This window comes from Oncorhynchus tshawytscha, unplaced genomic scaffold (assembly GCF_018296145.1).
Source record: "Oncorhynchus tshawytscha isolate Ot180627B unplaced genomic scaffold, Otsh_v2.0 Un_contig_9368_pilon_pilon, whole genome shotgun sequence".
In the NCBI taxonomy this organism is placed as follows: Eukaryota; Metazoa; Chordata; class Actinopteri; order Salmoniformes; family Salmonidae; genus Oncorhynchus; species Oncorhynchus tshawytscha.
Genome location: NW_024608472.1, coordinates 1 through 24,840, shown reverse-complemented (window position 1 = coordinate 24,840; position 24,840 = coordinate 1). Strand labels below are relative to the sequence as shown.

The 24,840-nt window shown below is 43.4% G+C and overlaps 1 protein-coding gene across 5 annotated transcripts; it reads left to right on the top strand.

Annotated features, from left to right (window-relative positions):
- Positions 1–211: 211 nt before the first annotated feature.
- On the top strand, positions 212–23,190 carry LOC112241889 (NACHT, LRR and PYD domains-containing protein 3-like). Of its 5 annotated transcripts, XM_042313264.1 has the most exons (12): positions 212–376; positions 4,539–4,771; positions 4,989–5,155; positions 5,263–7,330; positions 9,230–9,403; positions 9,581–9,757; positions 9,823–9,996; positions 12,269–12,442; positions 14,253–14,426; positions 14,593–14,766; positions 22,283–22,329; positions 22,466–23,189. In XM_042313264.1, the coding sequence occupies exons 2-12, from the start codon at positions 4,611–4,613 to the stop codon at positions 23,011–23,013; spliced, it is 4,038 nt and encodes a 1,345-aa protein (XP_042169198.1). In that variant the 5' UTR covers positions 212–376; positions 4,539–4,610; the 3' UTR covers positions 23,014–23,189. The 5 variants fall into 5 exon arrangements, with proteins under 5 accessions (XP_042169198.1, XP_042169200.1, XP_042169201.1 ...); XM_042313266.1 differs by lacking the exon at positions 9,823–9,996 and having other exon boundaries at positions 22,466–23,190; XM_042313267.1 differs by lacking the exon at positions 12,269–12,442 and having other exon boundaries at positions 22,466–23,190.
- Positions 23,191–24,840: the final 1,650 nt, after the last annotated feature.

The following is a 24,840-nucleotide window of genomic DNA, read 5'->3' as shown; positions in this document are numbered from 1 at the left end:
TCAGAGGACACGTCACCACCAAATTATAGTGATCAGACTGCATAGTAACCATAGACGTTATCTCACACACACACACACACACACACACACACACAGAGGGGGTGCAGAGGGGGGAAGTGGCAGTCACATGCGTCATAGGGTGGTTCCTACAGGGAGGAGGTGTTTCAGCTTAATAGTTGGTAATTCGACTCTCCCTTCAGTATCAGTGCTGATTCTCCCTTCTGGTTCCTACAGGGAGGAAGTGTTTCAGCGACGTACTTTGTAACTTGACTCTCCCTTCAGTATCATTGATAATTCGACTCTCCCTTCAGTAACAGTGTTGACTCTCTCTTCAGGTCACCAGACAGCAGGATGGAGAGCAGAGATCAACACAGAGGTGAGAAATAGATTACTACTGTACATTGATGTTGTGTGTGTGTGTGGGTGTGTGTGTGGGTTTGTATGTTTGTTTGTCCCAATCATCTCTCCTTCCTCCAAAAATGTGCACTTGTTCACTTATTTTCACTGATTATAAATAGTCCAGACAATATGTGAAAATGATGTTCACTTTTTTATAAAAGCATGAAACTTGGTACAGTTGTACAGTTTGGGACCCTGACCAAAATGGCCACCAGGAAGTGTTTTTGTGATGGCTCCATATCGGGAAAATGGCCACCGGTAAGTGTTTTTGTGATGGCTCCGTATTGGGAAAATGGCCACCGGTAAGTGTTTATGTGATGGCTCCATATCGGGAAAATGGCCACCGGTAAGTGTTTATGTGATGATTATGTGATGGCTCCGTATTGGGAAAATGGCCACCGGTAAGTGTTTATGTGATGATTATGTGATGGCTCCATGTCTGAAAAATGTTCAGGGCTCCAAACTGTACAAGTATACCAAGTTTCATGCTATGTAAAAAAAACTTTGACAGAAAATGAGACAGAAAATGAGCTAAAAGGAAACAAACATATGTAACTCACCATTTCGGTCTTAAATTGTGTTTAACATTTTTTTTTTTTAAAGTAGAGACTCAAAGCTCTAGATTGAAATCTCATACACTGCATTTGAGGAATAATGGAAAGTTGATCAACTTGTAAACTCACTTTTGAGAAATTGACCTTGAATGTTTTGGTATCTAGTGAAGAGCTCTTCTGGGTCTACACCCATTCTGCATCGTTCACACCTTCTTAAACTTTAGCCCCACCCATCTTGGAGAGCTCTGGAAGTGCACACTTGACCCTCTGGCCGATGATTTGTTTACCTCTGGATAACATGAAAACAGCCTAACCAGCTCAGCTGGCACAATTTCATTACACTTTTTTGCAGACGTTCACTGACACCTGCCATATTGTACACACGTCACGTAACATTAGCTAACGAGCTCTAACTAGAACAGCATACGGCTCTGGGAAATGAATAATAATGTTGGCTAGTGAGCCAGCCAGCTAATGTTAGGAAGCTAGCTAACGTTAGCAAGCTAGCTAACTACACTTTAGCATAAGACATATAACTATCTAGGTATACAATTAACCTAGCTAGGTAAACAAAGTGTAAGTTCACACACGTCACATAACGTTAGCTAAAGAGCCAGAAAGCTAAAGTTAGCTAGTTAAACAACAATGAACACAGTGTCAAATCATGTTATTACTACCCTGCATGAATATGGCTTTGGGATACGAATTCAGCTATGGAGCCAGACAGCTAACGTTAGCTGGCTAGCTAACAGTACACTTTGTCTTGAAAGGAAACCACTTCTGTCCAAATTAGAAACGTGTAATATATGAAAATGTAGCTAGCTAGACTATCTTACCTGTATACATCATTTTGCATGATGGAACAGTTTCCCTGTCACGGTTGCCCTTAGTTTGAAGATGTAATCCGGAGACAGGTGTTTCCTCCATCTCTTTAGCGATCATACTCTAATTCCACTGATTTCAAAACTCGATCCTCCAGAAAGTGGAGAGCAACACTTTTGCAGCTCCACCACACGATAAATTCTTTTAAAGCAGCGTTGGACGGGATTACCAACACAGTCTGACTAACTCAAATAGACAGAAGCCTTCTATAGCAGACCAATCCGAACTCACATTGGCATGTACAGCCCACTCATTATCTCAGCCAATCATGGCTTGTGGGAAGGTTGCTAACTTTTTCTGTGGCTTAACCAACAAGGCTCCTAATTTAACAATTGTATTCGTATTTACAGATGGCGTACGAGTTTGTTTTTAAGGCACATCAAAGTTCACATGTTCACGAAGACATTTCTGCCGAAAAAAAAAAGCATTTTGATAAAAAAAAACATTTTTTATGTTCCAAATGGCTCTCCTGTGAAGTCGTGATTTGTCTGGTTTCCTGAATCGGGTCACATGTTAGTGTTTGACAAGGAGTGGCATGATGACAGGCTAGGGAGCTGGGCCTTCTGCCAGGGAACTCGCAATCCTTCAGAAAGTAAACAAGCAGACCGGCTTCAGCTGTGGGCGTGGCGGTACAGACAAGTTTGCTAGAATTAAAAAAATATATATATATTTTTTTTTATCCTTTATTTAACCAGGCAAGTCAGTTAAGAACAAATTCTTATTTTCAATGACGGCCTAGGAACAGTGGGTTAACTGCCTGTTCAGGGGCAGAACGACAGATTTGTACCTTGTCAACTCGGGGGTTTGAACTTGCAACCTTCCGGTTACTAGTCCAACGTTCTAACCACTAGGCTACGCTGCCGCCCCAGGGTAGCCTAGTGGGGAACTGGGGAACTGCTGGCCAATGGGGTGGAACTTTGGCTTGGAACCGTGACGCTTAAACCAGAGTAATTGACCCATGTGCTGTATTGACATAAAATGAAGAGGTCTGGTTCATGACACATGAGTTAAGGTTAGACGGACAACCTGGCAGGGTTGGTCAATAACATCACCTATTCTATGGAAACATACAGACAATCACATTGGATAATGTTTCCTCCACATAAGAAACACCTAACAGAAAGTCTTAGTTTCTCAGTAACTGTCTGAATGGAGGAGTAGGTAAAGACATGACAGATTATAGACTGTCTGAATGGAGGAGTAGGTAAAAACATGACAGATTATAGACTGTCTGAATGGAGGAGTAGGTAAAAACATGACAGATTATAGACTGTCTGAATGGAGGAGTAGGTAAAGACATGACAGATTATAGACTGTCTGAATGGAGGAGTAGGTAAAGACATGGCAGATTATAGACTGTCTGAATGGAGGAGTAGGTAAAGACATGACAGATTATAGACTGTCTGAATGGAGGAGTAGGTAAAGACATGACAGATTATAGACTGTCTGAATGGAGGAGTAGGTAAAGACATGGCAGATTATAGACTGTCTTGGTTTGTCAGTAACTGTCTGAATGGAGGAGTAGGTAAAAACATGACAGATTATAGACTGTCTGAATGGAGGAGTAGGTAAAGACATGGCAGATTATAGACTGTCTTGGTTTGTCAGTAACTGTCTGAATGGAGGAGTAGGTAAAAACATGACAGATTATAGACTGTCTGAATGGAGGAGTAGGTAAAGACATGACAGATTATAGACTGTCTTGGTTTGTCAGTAACTGTCTGAATGGAGGAGTAGGTAAAAACATGACAGATTATAGACTGTCTGAATGGAGGAGTAGGTAAAGACATGACAGATTATAGACTGTCTGAATGGAGGAGTAGGTAAAGACATGACAGATTATAGACTGTCTGAATGGAGGAGTAGGTAAAGACATGACAGATTATAGACTGTCTGAATGGAGGAGTAGGTAAAGACATGACAGATTATAGACTGTCTGAATGGAGGAGTAGTAAAGACATGGCAGATTATAGACTGTCTGAATGGAGGAGTAGGTAAAGACATGACAGATTATAGACTGTCTGAATGGAGGAGTAGGTAAAGACATGACAGATTATAGACTGTCTGAATGGAGGAGTAGGTAAAGACATGGCAGATTATAGACTGTCTGAATGGAGGAGTAGGTAAAGACATGATTATAGACAATGATTATGAGATTATAGACTGTCTGAATGGAGGAGTAGGTAAAGACATGACAGATTATAGACTGTCTGAATGGAGGAGTGGTAAAGACATGGCAGATTATAGACTGTCTGAATGGAGGAGTAGGTAAAGACATGACAGATTATAGACTGTCTGAATGGAGGAGTAGGTAAAGACATGACAGATTATAGACTGTCTGAATGGAGGAGTAGGTAAAGACATGACAGATTATAGACTGTCTGAATGGAGGAGTAGGTAAAGACATGACAGATTATAGAAAGTGGACTGAGGATATTTTTATGATTGTTTGACTACAATTCTTTATTACTGTTATTTTACTCTGTAACAGCTGACCTTTCTAACTCTGTAGAGGCCATAACACCTCCCTAGAAGCCTCTAGGGTTAACGTTTACAGAACATTTATTGCTGTTTTATCAGGGTATAAAGGTCTGCTTATCTCACACAGGATACTAGCCTGTCAGTTAGACATGTTCTCTGCGTGTGCTGGGTGGTACTAACAATGTTCAGACAAATGTACAGTTTGGTTATTTCTTATTGTAGCTAAGTAAACTGTGATTTACATCTGAAACGAGTCTCTCTGGAGAGAGAGAGGACGAGACCACTGCCTCTAAAATGAGTCTCTCTGGGGAGAGAGAGGAGGGGACCACTGTCTCTAAAATGAGTCTCTCTGGGGAGAGAAAGGAGGGGACCACTGCCTCTAAAATGAGTCTCTCTGGAGAGAGAAGGGAGGGGACCACCGTCTCTAAAGTGAATCAAGACACCAGTTCTGAGAGGTAAGAGATGAATTGTAAAATGTACAGTTCTCTTAAAGATATAAAACACATTTTTGAGAAAAGTGTTGCCAAGATCATTTAAGTCTGAAAATCTAATGACCAAATTTAAAAAGAACCTATAGGACTTGTAGAAGTTCCATTATACAGTTGTTAAAAGGAAGTAGATGAGCTATTAATGTGATATTGATGAGGTCATCTGTCTCCCTGTTTTGTTCAGTGTCCAGAAGCCCAGAGCAGAGTCACCTACAACCAGCCTGCTATCAATGAAGTGTGATCGGCCACCTGCTTTCAGCCAGGAACCATTACCAGATGACAATAAGGAAGTGGAGAGTTTGGACAGTGAGGATGTATTAAAGATCACACACAACCTTTTGGACAGAAGAAGTAAGACTGTGTTTCATATAATATTACCAAGAACGGTACAAACACCCCTATAAAACACACACACACACACTAACTTATGAGTCCCAACTCTCATTGTTTTCCTACAGGTCAAACTCTGCTGACAGTCCAACAAGACATTAAGGCTAAACTGAAACACAAGTATCAACACATATCTGAAGGAATTGGACACCATGGAAACCAGAGTCTGTTCAAGGACATCTACACAGAGCTCTACATCACAGAGGGTGGAAGTGGAGGGCTCAATAATGAACATGAGGTTAGACAGATAGAGATGGCATCCAAGAAACGAACCACACAAGAGACACCAATCAAATGCAACGACATCTTCAAGCCTTTACCTGGACAAGACAAACCTATCAGAACTGTGCTGACAAAAGGAATCGCAGGCATTGGAAAAACAGTCTCTGTGCAGAAGGTCATCCTTGACTGGGCAGAGGGAAAAGCAAATCAGGATGTTCATTTCATGTTTCCTCTTCCTTTCCGTGATCTGAACCTGAAAAAGGACCAATACAGTCTGATGCAACTTCTTTCCCACTACTTCTCAGAGCTGAAAGAGATTGACAGCATTGAAGATGGTGAAACCAAAACTGTTTTCATTTTTGATGGTCTGGATGAGTGTCGACTTCCTCTAGACTTCAAAAACAATGAGAAGTGCTGTGATGTCACGAAGCCAACCTCAGTGGACGTGCTGCTGATAAACCTCATCAAGAGGAATCTGCTTCCCTCTGCTCTCCTCTGGGTAACCTCAAGGCCTGCAGCAGCCAATCAGATCCCTCCTGAGTGTGTTGACCAGGTGACAGAGGTACGAGGGTTCAATGATCCACAGAAGGAGGAGTATTTCAGGAAGAAAATCACAGATCAGAATCTGGCCAATGAAATCATCAAACACATGAAGACATCAAGGATCCTCCACATCATGTGCCACATGCCAGTCTTCTGTTGGATATCAGCCACGGTCCTTGAGATGATACTGAAAGAGGCATGGAAGGATGATGTCCCCAAAACTCTGACCCAGATGTACTCACACTTCATACTCATCCAAATCATCGTGAAGAACAGGAAGTACAACAAAGCCACAGAGACAAACCCAAAGGAACTGTCACAGTCAGACAAAGAGATGATCCTGAAACTGGCAAAGCTGGCTTTCCAACAGCTGCAGAAGGGCAACCTGATCTTCTATGAGGAGGACCTGAGAGAGTGTGGCCTTGATGTCACAGAGGCATCAGAGTACTCAGCATTGTGTACAGAGATCTTTAAAGAAGAATCTGGGCTGTACCAAGACAAGGTCTACAGCTTTGTGCATCTGAGCATTCAGGAGTTTCTAGCAGCAGTGCATGCTTTAGAATCATGTCTGGACAAGAAGGAAAATGTTTTCTCCTCCACTAGTGACGATGAGGAGAAGGAGTCAATCATAAAAGCAGTCACTAGTGATGATGAAGAAAAGGAGTCAATCATAAAAGCAGTCACTAGTTATGATGAAGAGAGGGAGTCAATCAGAAATGCAGTCACTAGTTATGATGAAGAGAGGGAGTCAATCAGAAAAACAGTCACTAGTGATGATGAAGAGAAGTCAATCAGAAAATCAGTCACAAGTTATGATCATGATGATTACTGTGATTATGGTGATGATGATTACAATCATGATGAAGATGAGAAGGATGATGAAGAGGAGTCAATCCAGTTGTCTGACTTACACAGGAGAGCAGTGGACCAGGCCTTGAAGAGTGAGAATGGACACCTGGACCTGTTCCTCCGCTTCCTTCTGGGTCTCTCACTGGAGTCCAATCAGAATCTGTTACGAGGCCTTCTGACACAGACAGGAAGTACAACACAGACCAATGAGGAAACAGTTGAGAGAACAGTCAGGTACCTTTCAGACAACATCGAAAGGGAATCCTCACCAGAAAGGATCATCAACTTGTTCCACTGTCTGAATGAACTTGGTGCCAACTCTCTAGTTGAAGACATGCAGACCTCCCTGCGATCAGGAACTCTTTCAGAAACAAGACTAAAACCTGACCAATGTTCAGCCCTGGCCTACCTGTTACTGATGTCAGAGGAGGTGCTGGAGGAGTTTGACCTGAAGACATACAACACATCAGAGAAAGGTTATCAGAGGTTGCTGCCGGTAGTGAGAACCTGCAAGAGAGCACTGTAAGTTCTGTTATTGAGTTGATGTATACAGTATCATTATAATGAAGGATTTGTATATCTAACAGATTATCTCCTCTCTCCAGACTGGATCACTGTAAACTCACATATAAATCCTGTGAGACTCTGGCCTCAGCTCTGCAGACACCAAACTCCCCCTGAGAGAACTGGACCTCAGCTACAATAACCTGGAAGACAGAGGAGTGAAGCTGCTCTGTGTTGGACTAACCAGTCCACTCTGCAACATACAGACACTAGTGTGAGTTAACGTCCTTCAGTAGCCACTGTGGGTGTTTATATATTTCTGTATATGGTTTGTATATGGTTAGTATGTGTGTGTTTTTAACATTGTTAAATCATGTGCCCTTCTGTTTTTGTCTTAATGCATACAGTATATCACAACAGTGAGTACACCCCTAAGTGAAAATGTCCAAATTGGGCCCAATTAGCCATTTTCCCTCCCTGGTGTCATGTGACTCGTTAGTGTTACAAGGTCTCAGGTGTGAATGGGGAGCAGGTGTGTTAAATTTGGTGTCATTGCTCTCACACTCCCTCATACTGACTGGTCACTGGAAGTTCAACAGGGCACCTCATGGCAACGAACTCTCTGAGTATCTGAAAAAAATAATTGTTGCTCTACATAAAGATGGACTGGGCTATAAGAAGATTGCCAAGACCCTGAAACTGAGCTGCAGCACGGTGGCCAAGACCATACAGCGGTTTAACTGGACAGGTTCCACTCAGAACAGGCCTCACCATGGTCGACCAAAGAAGTTGAGTGCATGTGCTCAGCGTCATATCCAGAGGTTGTCTTTGGGAAATAGACGTATGAGTGCTGCCAGCATTGCTGCAGAGGTTGAAGGGGTGGGGGTCAGCCTGTCAGTGCTCAGACCATACGCTGTACACCACATCAAATTGGTCTGCATGGCTGTCGTGCCAGAAGGAAGCCTCTTCTAAAGCTGATGCACAAGAAAGCCTCTTCTAAAGCTGATGCACAAGAAAGCCCGTAAACAGTTTGACAAGCAGACTAAGGACATGGATTACTGGAACCATGTCCTGTGGTCTGACGAGACCAAGATAAGTTTATTTATTTCAGATGGTGTCAAGTGTGTGTGGCGACAACCAGGTGAGGAGTACAAAGACAAGTGTCTTGCCTACCGTCAAGCATGGTGGTGGGAGTGTCATGGTCTGGGGCTGCATGAGTGCTGCCGGCACTGGGGAGCTACAGTTCATTGAGGGAACCATGAATGCCAACATGTACTGAAGCAGAGCATGATCCCCTCCCTTCGGAGACTAGGCCGCAGGGCAGTATTCCAACATGATAACGACCCCAAACACACCTCCAAGACGACCACTGCCTTGCTAAAGAAGCTGAGGGTAAAGGTGATGGCCTGGCCAAACATGTCTCCAGACCTAAACCCTATTGAGTATCTGTGGGGCATCCTCAAATGGAAGATGGAGGAGAGCAAGGTCTCTAACATCCACCAGGTCCGTGATGTCGTCATGGAGGAGTGGAAGAGGACTCCAGTGGCAACCTGTGAAGCTCTGGTGAACTCCAAGAGGGTTAAGGCAGTGCTGGAAAACGATGGTGGCCACCAAAATATTGACACTTTGGGCCCAATTTGGACATTCTCACTTAGGGGTGTACTCACCTTTGTTGCCAGCGGTTCAGACATTAATGGCTGTGTGTTGAGTTATGTTGAGGGGACAGCAAATTTACACTGTTATACAAACTGTACACTCACTACTTTACATTGTAGCAAAGTGTCATTTCTTCAGTGTTGTCACATGAAAAAAAAATATACTCAAATATTTACAAAAATGTGAGGTGTACTCACTTGTGATATACTGTGTCATTAAAGCTTTGTGTATTTCACTGTGTATCGACACATCTCTCTCCAGACTAGCTGGCTGTAAACTCACATATGAATCCTGTGAGACTCTGGCCTCAGCTCTGCAGACACCAAATTCCCCCCTGAGAGAACTGGACCTCAGCAACAATGACCTGGAAGACAGAGGAGTGGAGCTGCTCTGTGTTGGACTAACCAGTCCACTCTGCAACATGGAGAGACTAGTGTAAGCACATTTTCTTCAGTATCCACAGAGTACTGATATAGAATATTTTGAATCTAGTTAGTATGTTTGTCTTTAACATTGTTAAATCATGTGCCTTTCTGTTATTGTCTTAATGCATCTCATTATTCTTAAAGCTTTGCATATTTAACAGTGTCGACACATCTCCTCTCTCTCCAGACTGGATCACTGTGACCTCACATATGAATCCTGTGAGACTCTGGCCTCAGCTCTGCAGACACCAAACTCCCCCCTGAGAGAACTGGACCTCAGCCACAACAATGACCTGGGAGACAGAGGAGTGGAGCTGCTCTGTGATGGACTAACCAGTCCACTCTGCAACATACAGACACTAGTGTGAGTTAAATATCTTCAGTATGAGTTATGTGGATGTTTTCAACATGTGCTCTTCTGCCCTCTAGTTTAGGTCACTGTGGTCTGACAGAGGGTTGCTGTTCAGCTCTGGCCTCAGTCCTGAGTTCACCCAACTCACAACTGAAACAACTGGAGCTGAGAGACAATGACCTTCAGGACTCAGGAGTTACACGGCTGTCTGCTGGACTGAAGGATCCAGACTGTAAACTACACACACTGGGGTGAGTGTTCGGTATCAGAATCCAGAATCACTGTTGTGGCTGAGGTCTAGTTAATTTGACTCTGGTTTTGAAATATGAACTCAAGTAGCAGATACCTACCCTCTCAAAGCCTGTTCCCTTTTTTTTAGGACAGATTTTTAATTTTGGGGGGTGGGGGGTGTTAAATTCACACGTTTGAAGGGTTTTCCTACCTAATTTCCTCATCTGCTTGCATCTGCCTTCCCTATATCAAGGTGTTTTGGTACTTTTTGAAATCCCCAATGGGGGGGAAAAACGATTGGAACCATTTTCCTGTTTGACCGCTAGGTTTTATGGGTATTATGGCTCATACTGTGGTACTCTATGTTGAGTAGATGGGTGACACAAATCATACGTTTAATGAATTTTGAAATCGGGCTGTGACACACCAAAATATGGTATAAGTCAAGGAGGATGAATACTTTCTGAAGGCACTGTAGTCTACCAGTCTAACTGTATATCCTGTCCTCTATCCACCATAAATAATAGTCACTGTATAGTCTACCTAGCACACCCTGATCAGTTTCACCTGTCCTTGTTATTGTCTCCACCCCCTCCAGGTGTTGCTTGTTTCCTGTTTCCTGTTTCCTGTCTCGTCTATGTTCCAAATCAACCAGCGTGTTTCTCGTTCTCCTGCCTTTGCTTTTCTTTTTTTCTAGCCCTCCCGGGTTTTGACCTTTGCCTGTTCTAGACTCTGTACCCGCCTGCCTGACCACGAGCCTGTCTGCCACTCTGCACCTCCTGAACTCTGATCTGGTTTTGACCTTTTGCCTGTCCACGACCATTCTCTTGCCTTCTCCTTTTGGATTATTAAACATTATTAGACTCCAACCATGTGCATCTGGGTCTCTCCTTCTGTCATGATACTACCAGTCTACCTGTTTATCCTGTCCTCTATCGACCATAAATAGTGACAATAGTGGATCGGTTGTCCAGATCTGCAATAGGATAACTAGCTAATATCAAACCACACATACAGTCATTTGAATATTTAATATAAGACCATGGTGCGTCACTGAAAGAACAGTGAAGACATGAGACACGCAGCTAAAAAAAAACTCCCATATTGATCTTGTTTAGTGACAATACAATTATCTAGCCTACAACACCACATTGCAATGAATAATTGTCTTAGAAAATTCCACTCTAGGCTGTAAACTGCAGGGAACATTTCATCCAAATAATGGCCCTTTGAGAATATTTAATTCTATAGATTGCATTTGGCTCAGTTGTGGGTCTCGACTCAACAGCTTATAGGAAAGGCTATGATCTCGCTTTACCGCAGCCGCCAGGTCACTCAAGCAGACAGCACACGGTTGTACAATTTTACCAAGTAAGTTGTTTGCTGTAGTGTGTCTTAAGTGGAAAAAATGTGCAGATGAACAAGTCATATCTCATTGAATGACAACATACTTTAGTGAATAATCTCTACTGTTGACCAATCAGACAAAGGGGCATCGACTTCGGCGTGCCTCGAGAAAACGTGTGCACGAAACGCCGAAAAACCCGAAAACAAAAATGTCTTCATAATAAATGCAAGAACTGTTCCGAACTGTTTATTGGATGCCTTAACCTGGCATGTACCTAAAATAATGGTAATTGCTAGCTAGGTAGCTGGCTAGCTAAATGCACACGTTAGCTCTAACACAGGTTGCTACCAGTGGTGGTGAAGATCAGCATGCTTGTGCAACAGCATGTTCTGAATTAGCTAAAATCTTTGTCTAAATGTCACATCTATTTAAATGTGATTAGTGTCCACTGGGAAACACAACACTTTGGTTCCTACCCTGTCATAATTCCTACCTGGCTTTTTTTTGTCATGCTAAACACCAACCATAGAATTAGAATAATCATTCTATTTATGTTTCCAACAGTTCAAGTCTTTTGATCTATAAATCAAACATCTATCAAAAAAATGGCAATATTTGGTTTAGAGTTAGATTTTCTGCCCATGTTATGCAGCCCTACTATCAACCTGGTAACTTTATATGCAAACATTTTGTTTCAGATGTGTTTTAACATTTAGTAGGAATAATTTACACTCGGCCCAACAGGCTAAATCTCAATCAATTTAAAAATAGATTATTCTGGTGCTCCTAAATTTGATATGGCATCCAACCAAATATTGCAATTTATCTTCTATAGATACCAATGAAAGACTGTTTCCCCATCTTAGACTCAACACAGAGGCAGACAGAAGTTACCATTCTGTCACCAGAGATGTGTGTGCTAAGCTTTCCCTTCTGCCCTCTAGTCTAGGTCAGTGTGGTCTGACAGAGGGTTGCTGTTCAGATCTGGCCTCAGTCCTGAGTTCACCCAACTCACAACTGAACCAACTGGAGCTGAAAAGCAATGACCTGCAGGACTCAGGAGTTACACTGCTCTCTGCTGGACTGGAGGATCCAGACTGTAAACTACACACACTGGGGTAAGAGAGCGAGAGTGTGTGTGAATTCAGAACTACATCTCATTTTTGATACTTGATTTGACTCTGGGTGCCGAGCAGTGGCGTGTATTCATGGTTCATTCATGGCTTACCCAAAACATTTACCAAGAAAACATTTCTTTACAAAATAAAATAATGAATATTTCACCTCTGTGTTTCCTAATTTCCCTAAATTCACAAGTATCTCACGAATGTATCTCACAGGAGAAAGCATCCGAGCGGCGATTCTGATCCAACCATTAATTCATACATTGTTGTGTTCTGGCTTGAGAGGATGGAAGTTCAATATGTAGCTAGATGTAGAATTCTAATGTTAACTAGCTTACGTTGACCATGAATGGAAGTTAGGTTAGTGAGCAAGCATTTTAGCCACCGGATAAGAGAGAAGTACTTCAGATATAACAAACTGACCATAGCCCCCCAACACAAACTACTGCAGCATAAATACTGGAGGCTGAGACAGGAGGGGTCAGGAGACACTGTGGCCCCATCCGATGATACCCCCCAGACAGGGCCAAACAGGAAGGATATAACCCCGGTGCCAAAGCACAGCCCCCACACCACTAGAGGGATATCTTCAACCACCAACTTACCATCCTGAGACAAGGCCGAGTATAGCCCACCAAGATCTCCGCCACAGCACAACCCAAGGTGGGGCGCCAACCCAGATAGGAAGATCACATCTGACTCAACCCACTCAAGTGACGCACCCCTCCTAGGGACAGCATGAAAGAGCACCAATAAGCCAGTGACTCAGCCCCTGTAATAGGGTTAGAGGCAGAGAATCCCAGTGGAAAGAGGGGAACCGGCCAGGCAGAGACAGCAAGGGCGGTTCTTTGTTCCAGAGCCTTTCCGTTCACCTTCCCACTCCTGGACCAGACTACACTCAATCATATGACCCGCTGAAGAGATGAGTCTTCAGTAAAGACTTAAAAGTTGAGACCGAGTCTGCGTCTCTCACATGGGTAGGCAGACATTCCATAAAAATGGAGCTCTATAGGAGAAAGCCCTGCCTCCAGCTGTTTGCTTAGAAATTCTAGGGACAATTAGGAGGCCTGCGTCTTGTGACTGTAGCGTATGTGTACATCTGTACGGCAGGACCAAATAGGAAAGATAGGTAGGAGCAAGCCCATGTAATGCTTTGTAGGTTAGCAGTACTTGCCTTAACAGGAAGCCAGTGTAGGGAGGCTAGCACTGGAGTAATATGATCACATTTTTTGGTTCTAGTCAGGATTCTAGCAGCCGTATTAAGCACTAACTGAAGTTTATTTAGTGCTTTATCCGGGTAGCCGGAAAGTAGGGCTTTGCAGTAGTCTAACCTAGAATTAACAAAAGCATGGATACATTTTTCTGCATCATGTTTGGACGGAAAGATTCGGATTTTTGCAATGTTACGTAGATGGAAAAAAGCTGTCCTTGATATGTTCGTCAAAAGAGAGATCAGATGCTGAATGGAGCTGATGTTTTAGATTATAATTTGATTATTTCTCAGCAGTGTAACGCTCTACCAGATTAAGTTATATTCCTGTAGAGAGGCCTGTAGAGAGGCCTGTAGAGAGGCCTGTAGAGAGGCCTGTAGAGAGGCCTGTAGAGAGGCCTGTAGAGAGGCCTGTAGAGAGGCCTGTAGAGAGGCCTGTAGAGAGGCCTGTAGAGAGGCCGACAAATATTAATATTTGTTAATGTATCATTTTTGTATTTACAAAATGTCTTTAACATACGTGTACGATAATGTGAGTGTGTGTGCGCGTGTTTGTGTAACTAATGATGAAGTTTGTCCTCTACTCTCCTCTAGTCTAGGTCAGTGTGGTCTGACAGAGGGTTGCTGTTCTGATCTGGCCTCAGTCCTGAGTTCACCCAACTCACAACTGAAACACCTGGAGCTGAGAGACAATGACCTGCAGGACTCAGGAGTTACACGGCTGTCTGCTGGACTGGAGGATCCAGACTGTAAACTACACACACTGGGGTAAGTACAGCTGTTTCAGACAGGTTGGTACTGAGCTTAGTAAAACACAAACTCTGAAAATCTAATATTTCATCACAATGTTTGTGTCATGGACAAATGGATGGGTGTCCTACAAGATGATTGACACCAGTACATCAACCTAGACATCTGTTGTGTCTCTCTGTAGGCTGTCTGGCTGTCTGGTCACAGAGGAGGGCTGTGCTGCTCTGTCTTCAGCTCTGAGGTCAAACCCCTCCCACCTGAAAGAGCTGGACCTGAGCTACAATCACCCAGGAGACTCTGCAGGGGAACTGCTTTCAGCTGCTCTGGTGGATCCCACATATAAGCTGATGAAGCTGAAGTAAGTCAGAATAGATGTCCTAATAGTGTGAGCAGCGGTTGTGTCATATGTAGTGTAGTAGGGTCAGTAACATGAGGACATGATGGTAGAATTAAGGGGAAGTTTACCCAGCAGGCTGAGCACTCCAACACAGCATACATCATCACCACATGAATACTCTTCTTCTGCATCTCTGATATCCTGTTGGAATTGTACTCTGTTCTGTATGCAGTAGGTAGGATAGAATACCTGTATGTCTCTAGTAATGAATTGTACTCTGTTCTGTATGCAGTAGGTAGGATAGAATACCTGTATGTCTCTCGTAATGAACTGTACTCCGTTCTGTATGCAGTAGGTAGGATAGAATACCTGTATGTCTCTGAATTGTCCTCTGTTCTCTATGAATTGTACTTGAGGAAAAGTTCTCTATGCACTAATAAAAATGACTCATACTTGAGGAAAAGTAAAATATACTTGAAAAAAGTAGTATAAAATGACTCAAAAAAGTAAAAGTGAAACCCAGTAAAATAATACTTGAAAAAGTAACGTGTATGGTTTTAAATATACTTAAGTATCAAAAGTAAAAGTATAAATCATTTCAAATTACGTTATTTATAGTTTTTTTATTTGATGATAACGGATGCAAGGAGTCCAACAATCAGACATCCTTACAAATGAGACATTTGTGTTTAGTGAGCCCTCTCGATCAGAGGCAGTAGAGATGACCAGGGATGTTCTCTGTTTAGTGAGTCCTCAGATCAGAGGAGGAATGACCAGGGATGTTCTGTTTATTGAGTCCCCCAGATCAGAGGCAGTAGGGATGACCAGGAAGGTTCTCTGTTTAGTGAGTCCCCCAGATCAGAGGCAGTAGGGATGACCAGGAAGGTTCTCTGTTTAGTGAGTCCCCCAGATCAGAGGCGGCAGGGATGACCAGGGATGTTCTCTGTTTAGTGAGTCCTCTAGATCAGAGCCAGTAGGGATGACCAGGGATGTTCTCTTGATACGTGAGAGAATTGGACCATTGTCCTGTCCATTCAAAATGTTACCGACCGCCTCAATTCGGTCTTATGTAGCAACATTTGAAATGTTTTTTTTTTTCATTGGATAAAAGCAGAGACAGAGATACAAAATGGTGCACCTAAATCTGATCAATTTGTAACCCCCTTTTGAGAAAATGGCCCCTGAATGTTTTGGTGCACCTAAAGGAGAGCTCTTCTTTGTCTCCACCAATTCAGCATTGTTCACACCCTGTAAAGCCTTAGCCCTACCCATCTGTTTAACTTCTTATGGTATAGGGGACGCTTGCATCCCACTTGGCCAAAAGCCAGGGAAAATGCAGCGCGGCAAATTCAAATAAAATTATATAAAAATCTAACTTTCATTAAATCACACATGTAAGATACTCAATTAAAGCTACACTCGTTGTGAATCCAGCCAACATGTCAGATTTTAAGAAGGCTTTTCGGCGAAAGCATAAGAAGCTATTATCTGATGATAGCACAACAGTAAACAAAGAGGGTAGCATATTTCAACCCTGCAGGCGCTACACAAAACGCAGAAATAAAATATAAAACACGCCTTACCTTTGACGAGCTTCTTTTGTTGGCAGTCCAATCTGTCCCATAAACATCACAATTGGTCCTTTTGTTCGATTAATTCCGTCCATATACATCCAAATGGCCATTTATTTGGCGCGTTTTATCCAGAAAAAAACAGCTTCCAAATTGCGCAACGCAACTTTTGAGATATTTTGTAGTGACATGTAAACTTTGCCAAAACATTTCAAACTACTTTTGTAATACAACTTTATGTATTTTAAAACATTAATAATCAATCAAATTGAAGACTGGTCTATCTGTGTTCAATACAGGAAGACAACAAACCAAGCTACTTTTCAAGTCTTGCGCAACTCTCAACAGTGTTATGCAGTTCCTTGATGGCCATACTTCTTCATTGCACAAAGGAATAACCTCAACCAAATTCCAAAGACTGGTGACATCCAGTGGATGTGGTAGAAACTGAAAACAAGTTCCTAAGGAATGTTGTTTCCCAATGAGAACTCACTGAACAGTCAGAGACCTAAAACAAACAAAACAATCTGAACGGTTAGTCCTCGGGGTTTTGCCTGCTATATAAGTTCTGTTATACTCACAGACATGATTCAAACAGTCTTAGAAACTTCAGTGTTTCCCATCCATATCTACTAATAATATGCATATCTTATATTCTTGGCATGAGTAGCAGGAAGTTGAAATTGGGCACGCTATTATCCAAAAGTGAAAATGCTGCCCCCTAAACCTTTAGAAGTTAAGAATTCACATCTGAGGCCATGTGCTAAACAGAGTAGTGTAGTAAACAACCAAAGATTGCAAGACTATAAGTGGTGAAAGTAGTAGCCTACAATAATACCTTCTCTCATGTCGGTCACGGAGAAGGAGAGCCCACAGTCTTTGGGCCGTGTCGGTGCCACTGTATTATTTTCAAAACGGGCAAAAAAGGTGTTTAGTTTGTCTGGAAGCAAAACGTCTATGTCCGCACCGGGGCTGGTTTTCTTTTTGTAATCCGTGATTGTCTGTCGACCCTTCCACATACGTCTCGTGTTTGAGCTGTTGAACTGCGACTCCACTTTGTCTCTGTACTGAAGTTTTGCCTGTTTGATTGCCTTACGGAGGGAATAACTATACAATTTGTATTCGGCCATATTCCCAGTCGCCTTGCCATGACGAAATGTTGTGGTACATGTATTCAATTTTGCGCAAATGCTACCATCCATCCACGGTTTCTGGTTAGGGTAAGTTTTAATAGTCACAGTAGATACAACATCCTTCTAAACTCACTCACCGACTCAGGTTATACATTAATGTTATTCTCTGAGGCTACCCGGAACATATCCCAGTCCACGTGATCAAAACAATCTTGAAGCGTGGAATCCGATTGCTCAGACCAGCGTTGAATAGACCTAAGCACGGGTGCTTCCTGTTTAAGTTTCTGCCTATAGAAAGGGAGCAACAAAATGGAGTCTTGGTCAGATTTGCCGAAAGGAGGGTGAGGGGAGGGCTTTGTATGTGTTGTGGCAGTTAGAGTAGCAATGGTCCAGAGTGTTACCGGCTCGGGTGCTGCATTCGACATGCTGATAGAATTTAGGTAGCCTTGTTTTCTAATTAGCTTTGTTAAAATCCCTACAATAAGGATAAATGGTTTCCAGTTTGCAAGTGAAGTTCCTTGAGGGTTGTCTTGGTGAGGGGATATACAGTCGTGGCCAAAAGTTGAGAATTACACAAATATGAATTTTCACAGTTTGCTGCCTCAGTTTGTATGATGGCAATTTGCATATACTCCAGAATGTTATGAAGAGTGATCAGATGAATTGCAAAGTCCCTCTTTGCCATGCAAATGAACTGAATCCCCCCAAAACATTTCCACTGCATTTCAGCCCTGCCACAAAAGGACCAGCTGACATCATGTCAGTGATTCACTAGTTAACACAGGTGTGAGTGTTGACGAGGACAAGGCTGGAGATCACTCTGTCATGCTGATTGAGTTTTAATAATAGACTGGAAGCTTCAAAAGGAGAGTGGTGCTTGGAGGGGTGGTGCTTGCTCATTGTTCTTCCTCTGTCAATCATGGTTACTTGCAAGGAAACACGTGCAGTCATCATTGCTTTGCACAAAAAGGGCTTCACAGGCAAGGATATTGCTGCCAGTCAGATTGCACCTAAATCTACCATTTATCGGACCATCAAGAGCTTCAAAGAGCGGTTCAATTGTTGTGAAGAAGGCTTCAGGGCGCCCAAGAGTCCAGCAAGCGCCAGGACCGTCTCCTAATGTTGATTCAGCTGCGGGATCGGGGCACCACCAGTACAGAGCTTGCTCAGGAATGGCAGCAGGCAGGTGTGAGTGCATCTGCACGCACAGTGAGTCGAAGACTTTTGGAGGATGGCCTGGTGTTAAGAAGGGCAACAAAGAAGACACTTCTCTCTGGGAAAAAAGTCAGGGACAGACTGATATTCTGCTAAAGGTACAGGGATTGGACTGCTGAGGGCTGGGGTAAAGAGGGCTGGGGTAAAGTCATTTTCTCTGATGAATCCCCTTTCGGATTGTTTGGGGCATCCGGAAAAAGCTTGTCCGGAGAAGACAAGGTGAGCGCTACCATCAGTCCTGTGTCATGCCAACAGAAAAGCATCCTGAGACCATTCATGTGTGGGGTTGCTTCTCAGCCAAGGGAGTGGGCTCGCTCACAATTTTGCCAAAGAACACAGCCACGAATAAAGAATGGTACCAACACATCCTCCGAGCAATCTTCTCCCAACCATCCAGGAACAGTTTGGTAATGAACAATGCCTTTTCCAGCATGATAGAGCACCTTGCCATAAGGCAAAAGTGATAACTAAGTGGCTCGGGAACAAAACATCGATATTTTGGGTCCATGGCCAGGAAACTCCGCAGACCTTAATCCCATTGAGAACTTGTGGTCAATCCTCAAGAGGCGGGTGGACAAACAAAAACCCACAAATTCTGACAAACTCCATTCATTGATTATGCAAGAATGGGCTGCCATCAGTCAGGATGTGGCACAGAAGTTAATGGACAGCATGCCAGGGAGGATTGCAGAGGTCTTGAAAAAGAAGGGTCAACACTGCAAATGTTGACTTGCATCGACTTCATGTCATTGTCAATAAAAGCCTTTGACACTTATAAAATTGTCACAATCGTCAGAAAGGACGGACCCAAGGCGCAGCGTGAGTTGAGTTCCACATCTTTAATATACAGTGAAACTAAGACAACAACAAACATACAACGAACGTGAACTACGTGGTGTTAGCATCCCGCTAACCACTTAGCATCCCGCTAACCACTTAGCATCCCGCTAACCACTTAGCATCCCGCTAACCACTTAGCATCCCGCTAACCACTTAGCATCCCGCTAACCACTTAGCATCCCGCTAACCACTTAGCATCCCGCTAACCACTTAGCATCCCGCTAACCACTTAGCATCCCGCTAACCACTTAGCATCCCGCTAACCACTTAGCACTCAAATGCACTCACTCAAAACACAAGTGGGAAAAAGGCTACCTAAATATGATCCCCAATTAGAGGCAACGATTTCCAGCTGCCTATAAATGGGAATCATGCAAATCACCAACATAGAAATACACTGACCCCCCCCCCCTCTAGTCACGCTCTGACCAAAACACCATAGAGAACCAAGGGCTCTCTATGGTCAAGCGTGACAGTACCCCCCCCTGCAAAGGTGCGGTCTCAGGCTACAAAACCTGAAACCAAATGGGGAGGGTAGAGGGGTGACTAGTGTCGATGGCGGCTCCGGTGCGGGTCGTAGCCCACGCCCAGACCCCAGATCCGGCCATGGCGCCGTGCTGAACGCCGTGCCTGGACTGGGCACCGGCGCAGAGGAGGGCTCTGGCCATGGAGCTGGGTTGGACGCCGTGCCTGGACTGGGCACCTGCGCAGAGGTCTGGCCATGGAGCTGGAGTGGACGCCGTGCCTGGACTCGGCACTGGCGTAGAGGAAGGCTCCGGACCTGGAGCGGGACTGGACGCCGGACCTGGACTCGGCACTGGCGTAGAGGAAGGCTCCGGACCTGGAGCGGGACTGGACGCCGGACCTGGACTGGGCACCAGCGCAGGAAGCTCCGGGCCGTTGACCGTCACTGGAAGCTCCGGGCCGTTGACCGTCACTGGAAGCTCCGGGCCGTTGACCGTCACTGGAAGCTCCGGGCAGTTGACCGTCACTGGAAGCTTCGGGCCGTTGACCGTCACTGGAAGCTCTGGGCCGTTGACCGTCACTGGAAGCTCTGGGCCGTTGACCGTCACTGGAAGCTCCGGGCCGTTGACCGTCACTGGAAGCTCCGGGCCGTTGACCGTCACTGGAAGCTCTGGACTGTGAACCGTCGCTGGAGGTTCCGAGCTATAGAGGCACACTGGAGGCAAGCCAGCAAGCTTACGAGCCAGCAAGCTAACGTTATTTTTTATGAAAATGACTTTCTGACAAAATTTGAAATGTGTAATATCTGAAAATGTAGCTAAACTCTTATTTTTTAAATATTTTTTTTAACCTTTATTGATATTACTTCTATTAAACTAGGCAAGTCAGTTTAGAACAAATTCTTATTTTCAATGACGGCCTAGGAACAGTGGGTTAACTTGTCTAGGAACAGTGGGTTAACTGCCTTGTTCAGGGGCAGAACGACAGATTTGTACCTTGTCAGCTCGGGGATTCTCTTGCATCCTTTCGGTTACTACTCTAACCACTAGGCTACCCTGCTGCCCCCATTATCCATATGAATGAATGCTTCAGACTGGAACCATTTAACTCCGTTTTGTTTGTAGCTACATCTTGTTTTGTTATCTGCAGAAAGTAGCTTTTTCCAACAGATCTGTGGAATTCCTGTTAAATTCAGAGCATCAATTTTATTGAGGAAAGTAGCAAAACATTTGTAGTTCAAGATGGTTAATGTCTTTAAATAATATCTTTCAAAAACAGACTGAACAGCTCATGTTACAGACAGACGCATGCTACATGGTAGACCAATCAGAACTCCTCTCCCTGCATGTCCAGCCCAGTCATTATCTCAGCCAATCATGGCTAGCGGGAAGGATCCTTCCTTTTTCCGTGGCTAAACCAACTAGGCTCATAATTTAAGAATTATATTCGTATTTACAGATGGCATAGAAGTCTGTTGTTAAGGCAAATGAAAGTTCACATGTTCCAAGAAATTTTGATTTGATAAATTTTGATAAAAAGTTTTGATAAAAAGTTTCCTGAAACGATTCACAAATGTAACGAGTACCTTTGGGTGTCAGGGAAAATGTAGCGAGTAAAACTAACATTACTTTCTTCAGGAATGTAGTGAAGTAAAAGTATATAAATAGTAAACTACTGATACCAAAAACAACGACTTAAGAAGTACCTTTGGGTATTTTTAGCAAAGTACTTTACACCACTGTCGTCCTGTATGCAGTAGGTAGGATAGAATACCTGTATGTCTCTAGTAGTGAATTGTACTCTGTTCTGTATGCAGTAGGTAGGATAGAATACCTGTATGTCTCTAGTAATGAATTGTACTCTGTTCTGTATGCAGTAGGTAGGATAGAATACCTGTATGTCTCTAGTAATGAATTGTACTCTGTTCTGTATGCAGTAGGTAGGATACTATACCTGTATGTGTCTAGTAATGGGTGTGGCCAGTAGCCTAGTGTTTAGAGCACTGGTCTACTAACCAAAAGGTTGCTTGATTGAATCCCCGAGCTGACAAGGTAAAAATATGTTGTTCTGCCCCTGAATAAGGCAGTTAACCCACTGTTCCCGGGCGCCGAAGACGTGGATGTCATTAAGGCAGCCCTCTGCACCTCTCTGATTCAGAGGGGTTGGGTTAAATGCGGAAGACAGATTTCAGTTGAATGCATTTAGTTGTACAACTAATTGTCCCTTGGATAGTGCACCAGAACACAACAATATGGTTTAAATGTTGACTGCTTTATTAGGTCGTTGTCAGTCAATAACCTGTTTCTCCAACAGTGTGGATCATGGTGGAGAGTGCAGGCTGAAATCAGGGCCGAGGAAATGTAAGTCTCTTCAATCCTAATTAACTGTATATTCAGAACTATAGTAACTAATCAATACCTGTTCCTCCTTCCTGTAACTACAATACAACATTTGATATGAAGATGTGGTTTGATTAAACTCTCCTTTTGTCTACAGATGCCTGTCATCTCACCTTGGACCCAAGTACAGCAAACCCAGACCTGATACTGTCTGAGGGGAACAGGAAGGTGACACCGGTGGTGGAGGAGCAGCATTATGGAGACCATCCAGACAGATTTGACCGTTATCGCCAAGTTCTCTGCAGAGAAGGCTTATCTGATTCTCGTTATTACTGGGAGGTGGACTGGGATGGTGGTGGGCCTGCTATTGGTGTGGTGTACAAAGGAATGTTGGGAAGGGCTGGCATTTGTATTGGACTCACCAGCAATTCCTGGTGTATGTACTGCTCTGACAGCGTTTATGACTTTTACAATGCTGGAGTCCGTAGTAGATCCATTCTTGGCCCTGTATCTAGCAGAGTTGGAGTGTATCTGGACTGGCCAGCTGGTACTTTGTCCTTCTATAGTGTGTCCTCCTCTGGTACACTGACACACCTTTACACATTCTACACCACGTTCACTGAACCCCTCTATCCTGGATTTGGGTTTCTTTTGTTGAAAACCTCCTCAGTGACCCTGTATCAGATCAACGACATTCAAAGGTGAGGTCATAGTTGACAAAGGGCAAATCCTTGAAGTCGGAAGTCAACTAGCTTAATGATTGGTTTACCGGCCAGCAATTAGCTTTCTGATTGGTTACTTCACATACAGTTGAAGTCAGAAGTTTACATACACCTTAGCCAAATACATTTAAACTCTGTTTTTCACAATTCCTGACATTTAATCTTAGTAAAAAATTCCCTGTCTCAGGTCAATTAGGATCACCACTTTTATTTTAAGAATTTTGAAATGTCAGAATAATAGTAGAAAGAATATTTTATTTCTTTCATCACATTCCCAGTGCGTCTGAAGTTTACATGCACTCAATTAGTATTTGGTGGTATTGCCTTTAAATTGTTTAACTTGGGTCAATGGTTTTGGGTAGCCTTCCACAAGCTTCCCACAATAAGTTGTTTTTTAAATGTATTATTTGTTTTACCTTTATTTAACTAGGCAAGTCAGTTAAGAACAAATTCTTATTTTCAATGACAGCCTAGGAACAGTGGGTTAACTGCCTGTTCAGGGGCAGAACGACAGATTTGTACTTTGTCAGCTCAGGGATTTGAACTTGCAACCTTTCGGTTACTAGTCCAATGCTCTAACCACTAGGCTACCCTGCCGCCCGTGAATTTTGGCCCATTCCTTCTGATAAAGATTGTGTAACTGAGTCAAGTTTATAGGCCTCCTTGCTTTTTCAGTTCTGCCCACAAATTTTCTATGGGATTGAGGTCAGGGCTTTGTGATGGCCACTCCAATACCATGACTTTGTTGTCCTTAAGCCCTTTTGCCACAACTTTGGAAGTATGCTTGGGGTCATTGTCCACTTGGAAGACCCATTTGCGACCAAGCTTTAACTTCCTGACTGATGTCTTGAGATGTTGTTTCAATATATCCACTTAATTTTCCTGCCTCATGACGCCATCTATTTTGTGAAGTGCACCAGTCCTTCCTGCAGCAAAGATCCCCCACAACATGATGCTGCCACCCCTGTGCTTCACGGTTGGGATGATGTTCTTCGCCTTGCAAGCCTCCCCTTTTTCCTCCAAACATAACGATGATCATTATGGCCAAACAGACCAGAGGACATTTCTCAAAAGTATGATCTTTGTCCCCATGTGCAGTTGGAAACCGTGGTCTGGCTTTTTTTTACGGCGGTTTTGGAGCAGCGGCTTCTTCCTTGCTGAGCGGCCTTTCAGGTTATGTCAATATAGGACTCGTTTTACTGTGGATATAGATACTTTTGTACCTATTTCCTTCAGCATCTTCACAAGATTCTTTGCTGTTGTTCTGGGATTGATTTGCACTTTTCACACCAAAGTATGTTAATCTCTAGGAGACAGAACGCGTCTCCTTCCTGAGCGGTATGACGCCTGCGTGGTCCCATGGTGTTTATACTTGCGTACTATTGTTTGTACAGCTGAACGTGGTATCTTCAGGCGTTTGGAAATTGATCCCAAGGATGAACCAGACTTGTGGAGGTCTACAATTATTTTTCTGAGGTCTTGGCTGATTTCTTTAGATTTTCTCATGATGTCAAGCAAAGAGGCCTTGAAATACATCCACAGGAAAACCTGCAATTGACTAAAATTACGTCAATTAGTCTACCAGAAGCTTCTAATGCCATGACATCCTTTCCTGGAATTTTCCAAGCTTTTTAAAGGCACAGTCAACTGAGTGAATGTAAACTTCTGACCCACTGGAATTGTGATACAGTAAATTATAAGTGAAATAATCTGTCTGTTAACAGTTGTTGGAAAAATGACTTGTCATACACAAAGTAGATGTCCTAACCGACTTGCCAAAACAATTGCATTGATGGAAGCAACAATCTGC

Bases quoted from the DNA above. Each gene is read 5' to 3' on its own strand.
- LOC112241889 (XM_042313264.1), top strand. From the start codon at position 4,611: ATGAGTCTCTCTGGGGAGAGAGAGGAGGGGACCACTGTCTCTAAAATG. The intron at 5,156-5,262 runs GTAAGACTGTGT...GTTTTCCTACAG, and splicing joins CAACCTTTTGGACAGAAGAA to GTCAAACTCTGCTGACAGTC. The intron at 9,404-9,580 runs GTAAGCACATTT...CTCTCTCTCCAG, and splicing joins TGCAACATGGAGAGACTAGT to ACTGGATCACTGTGACCTCA.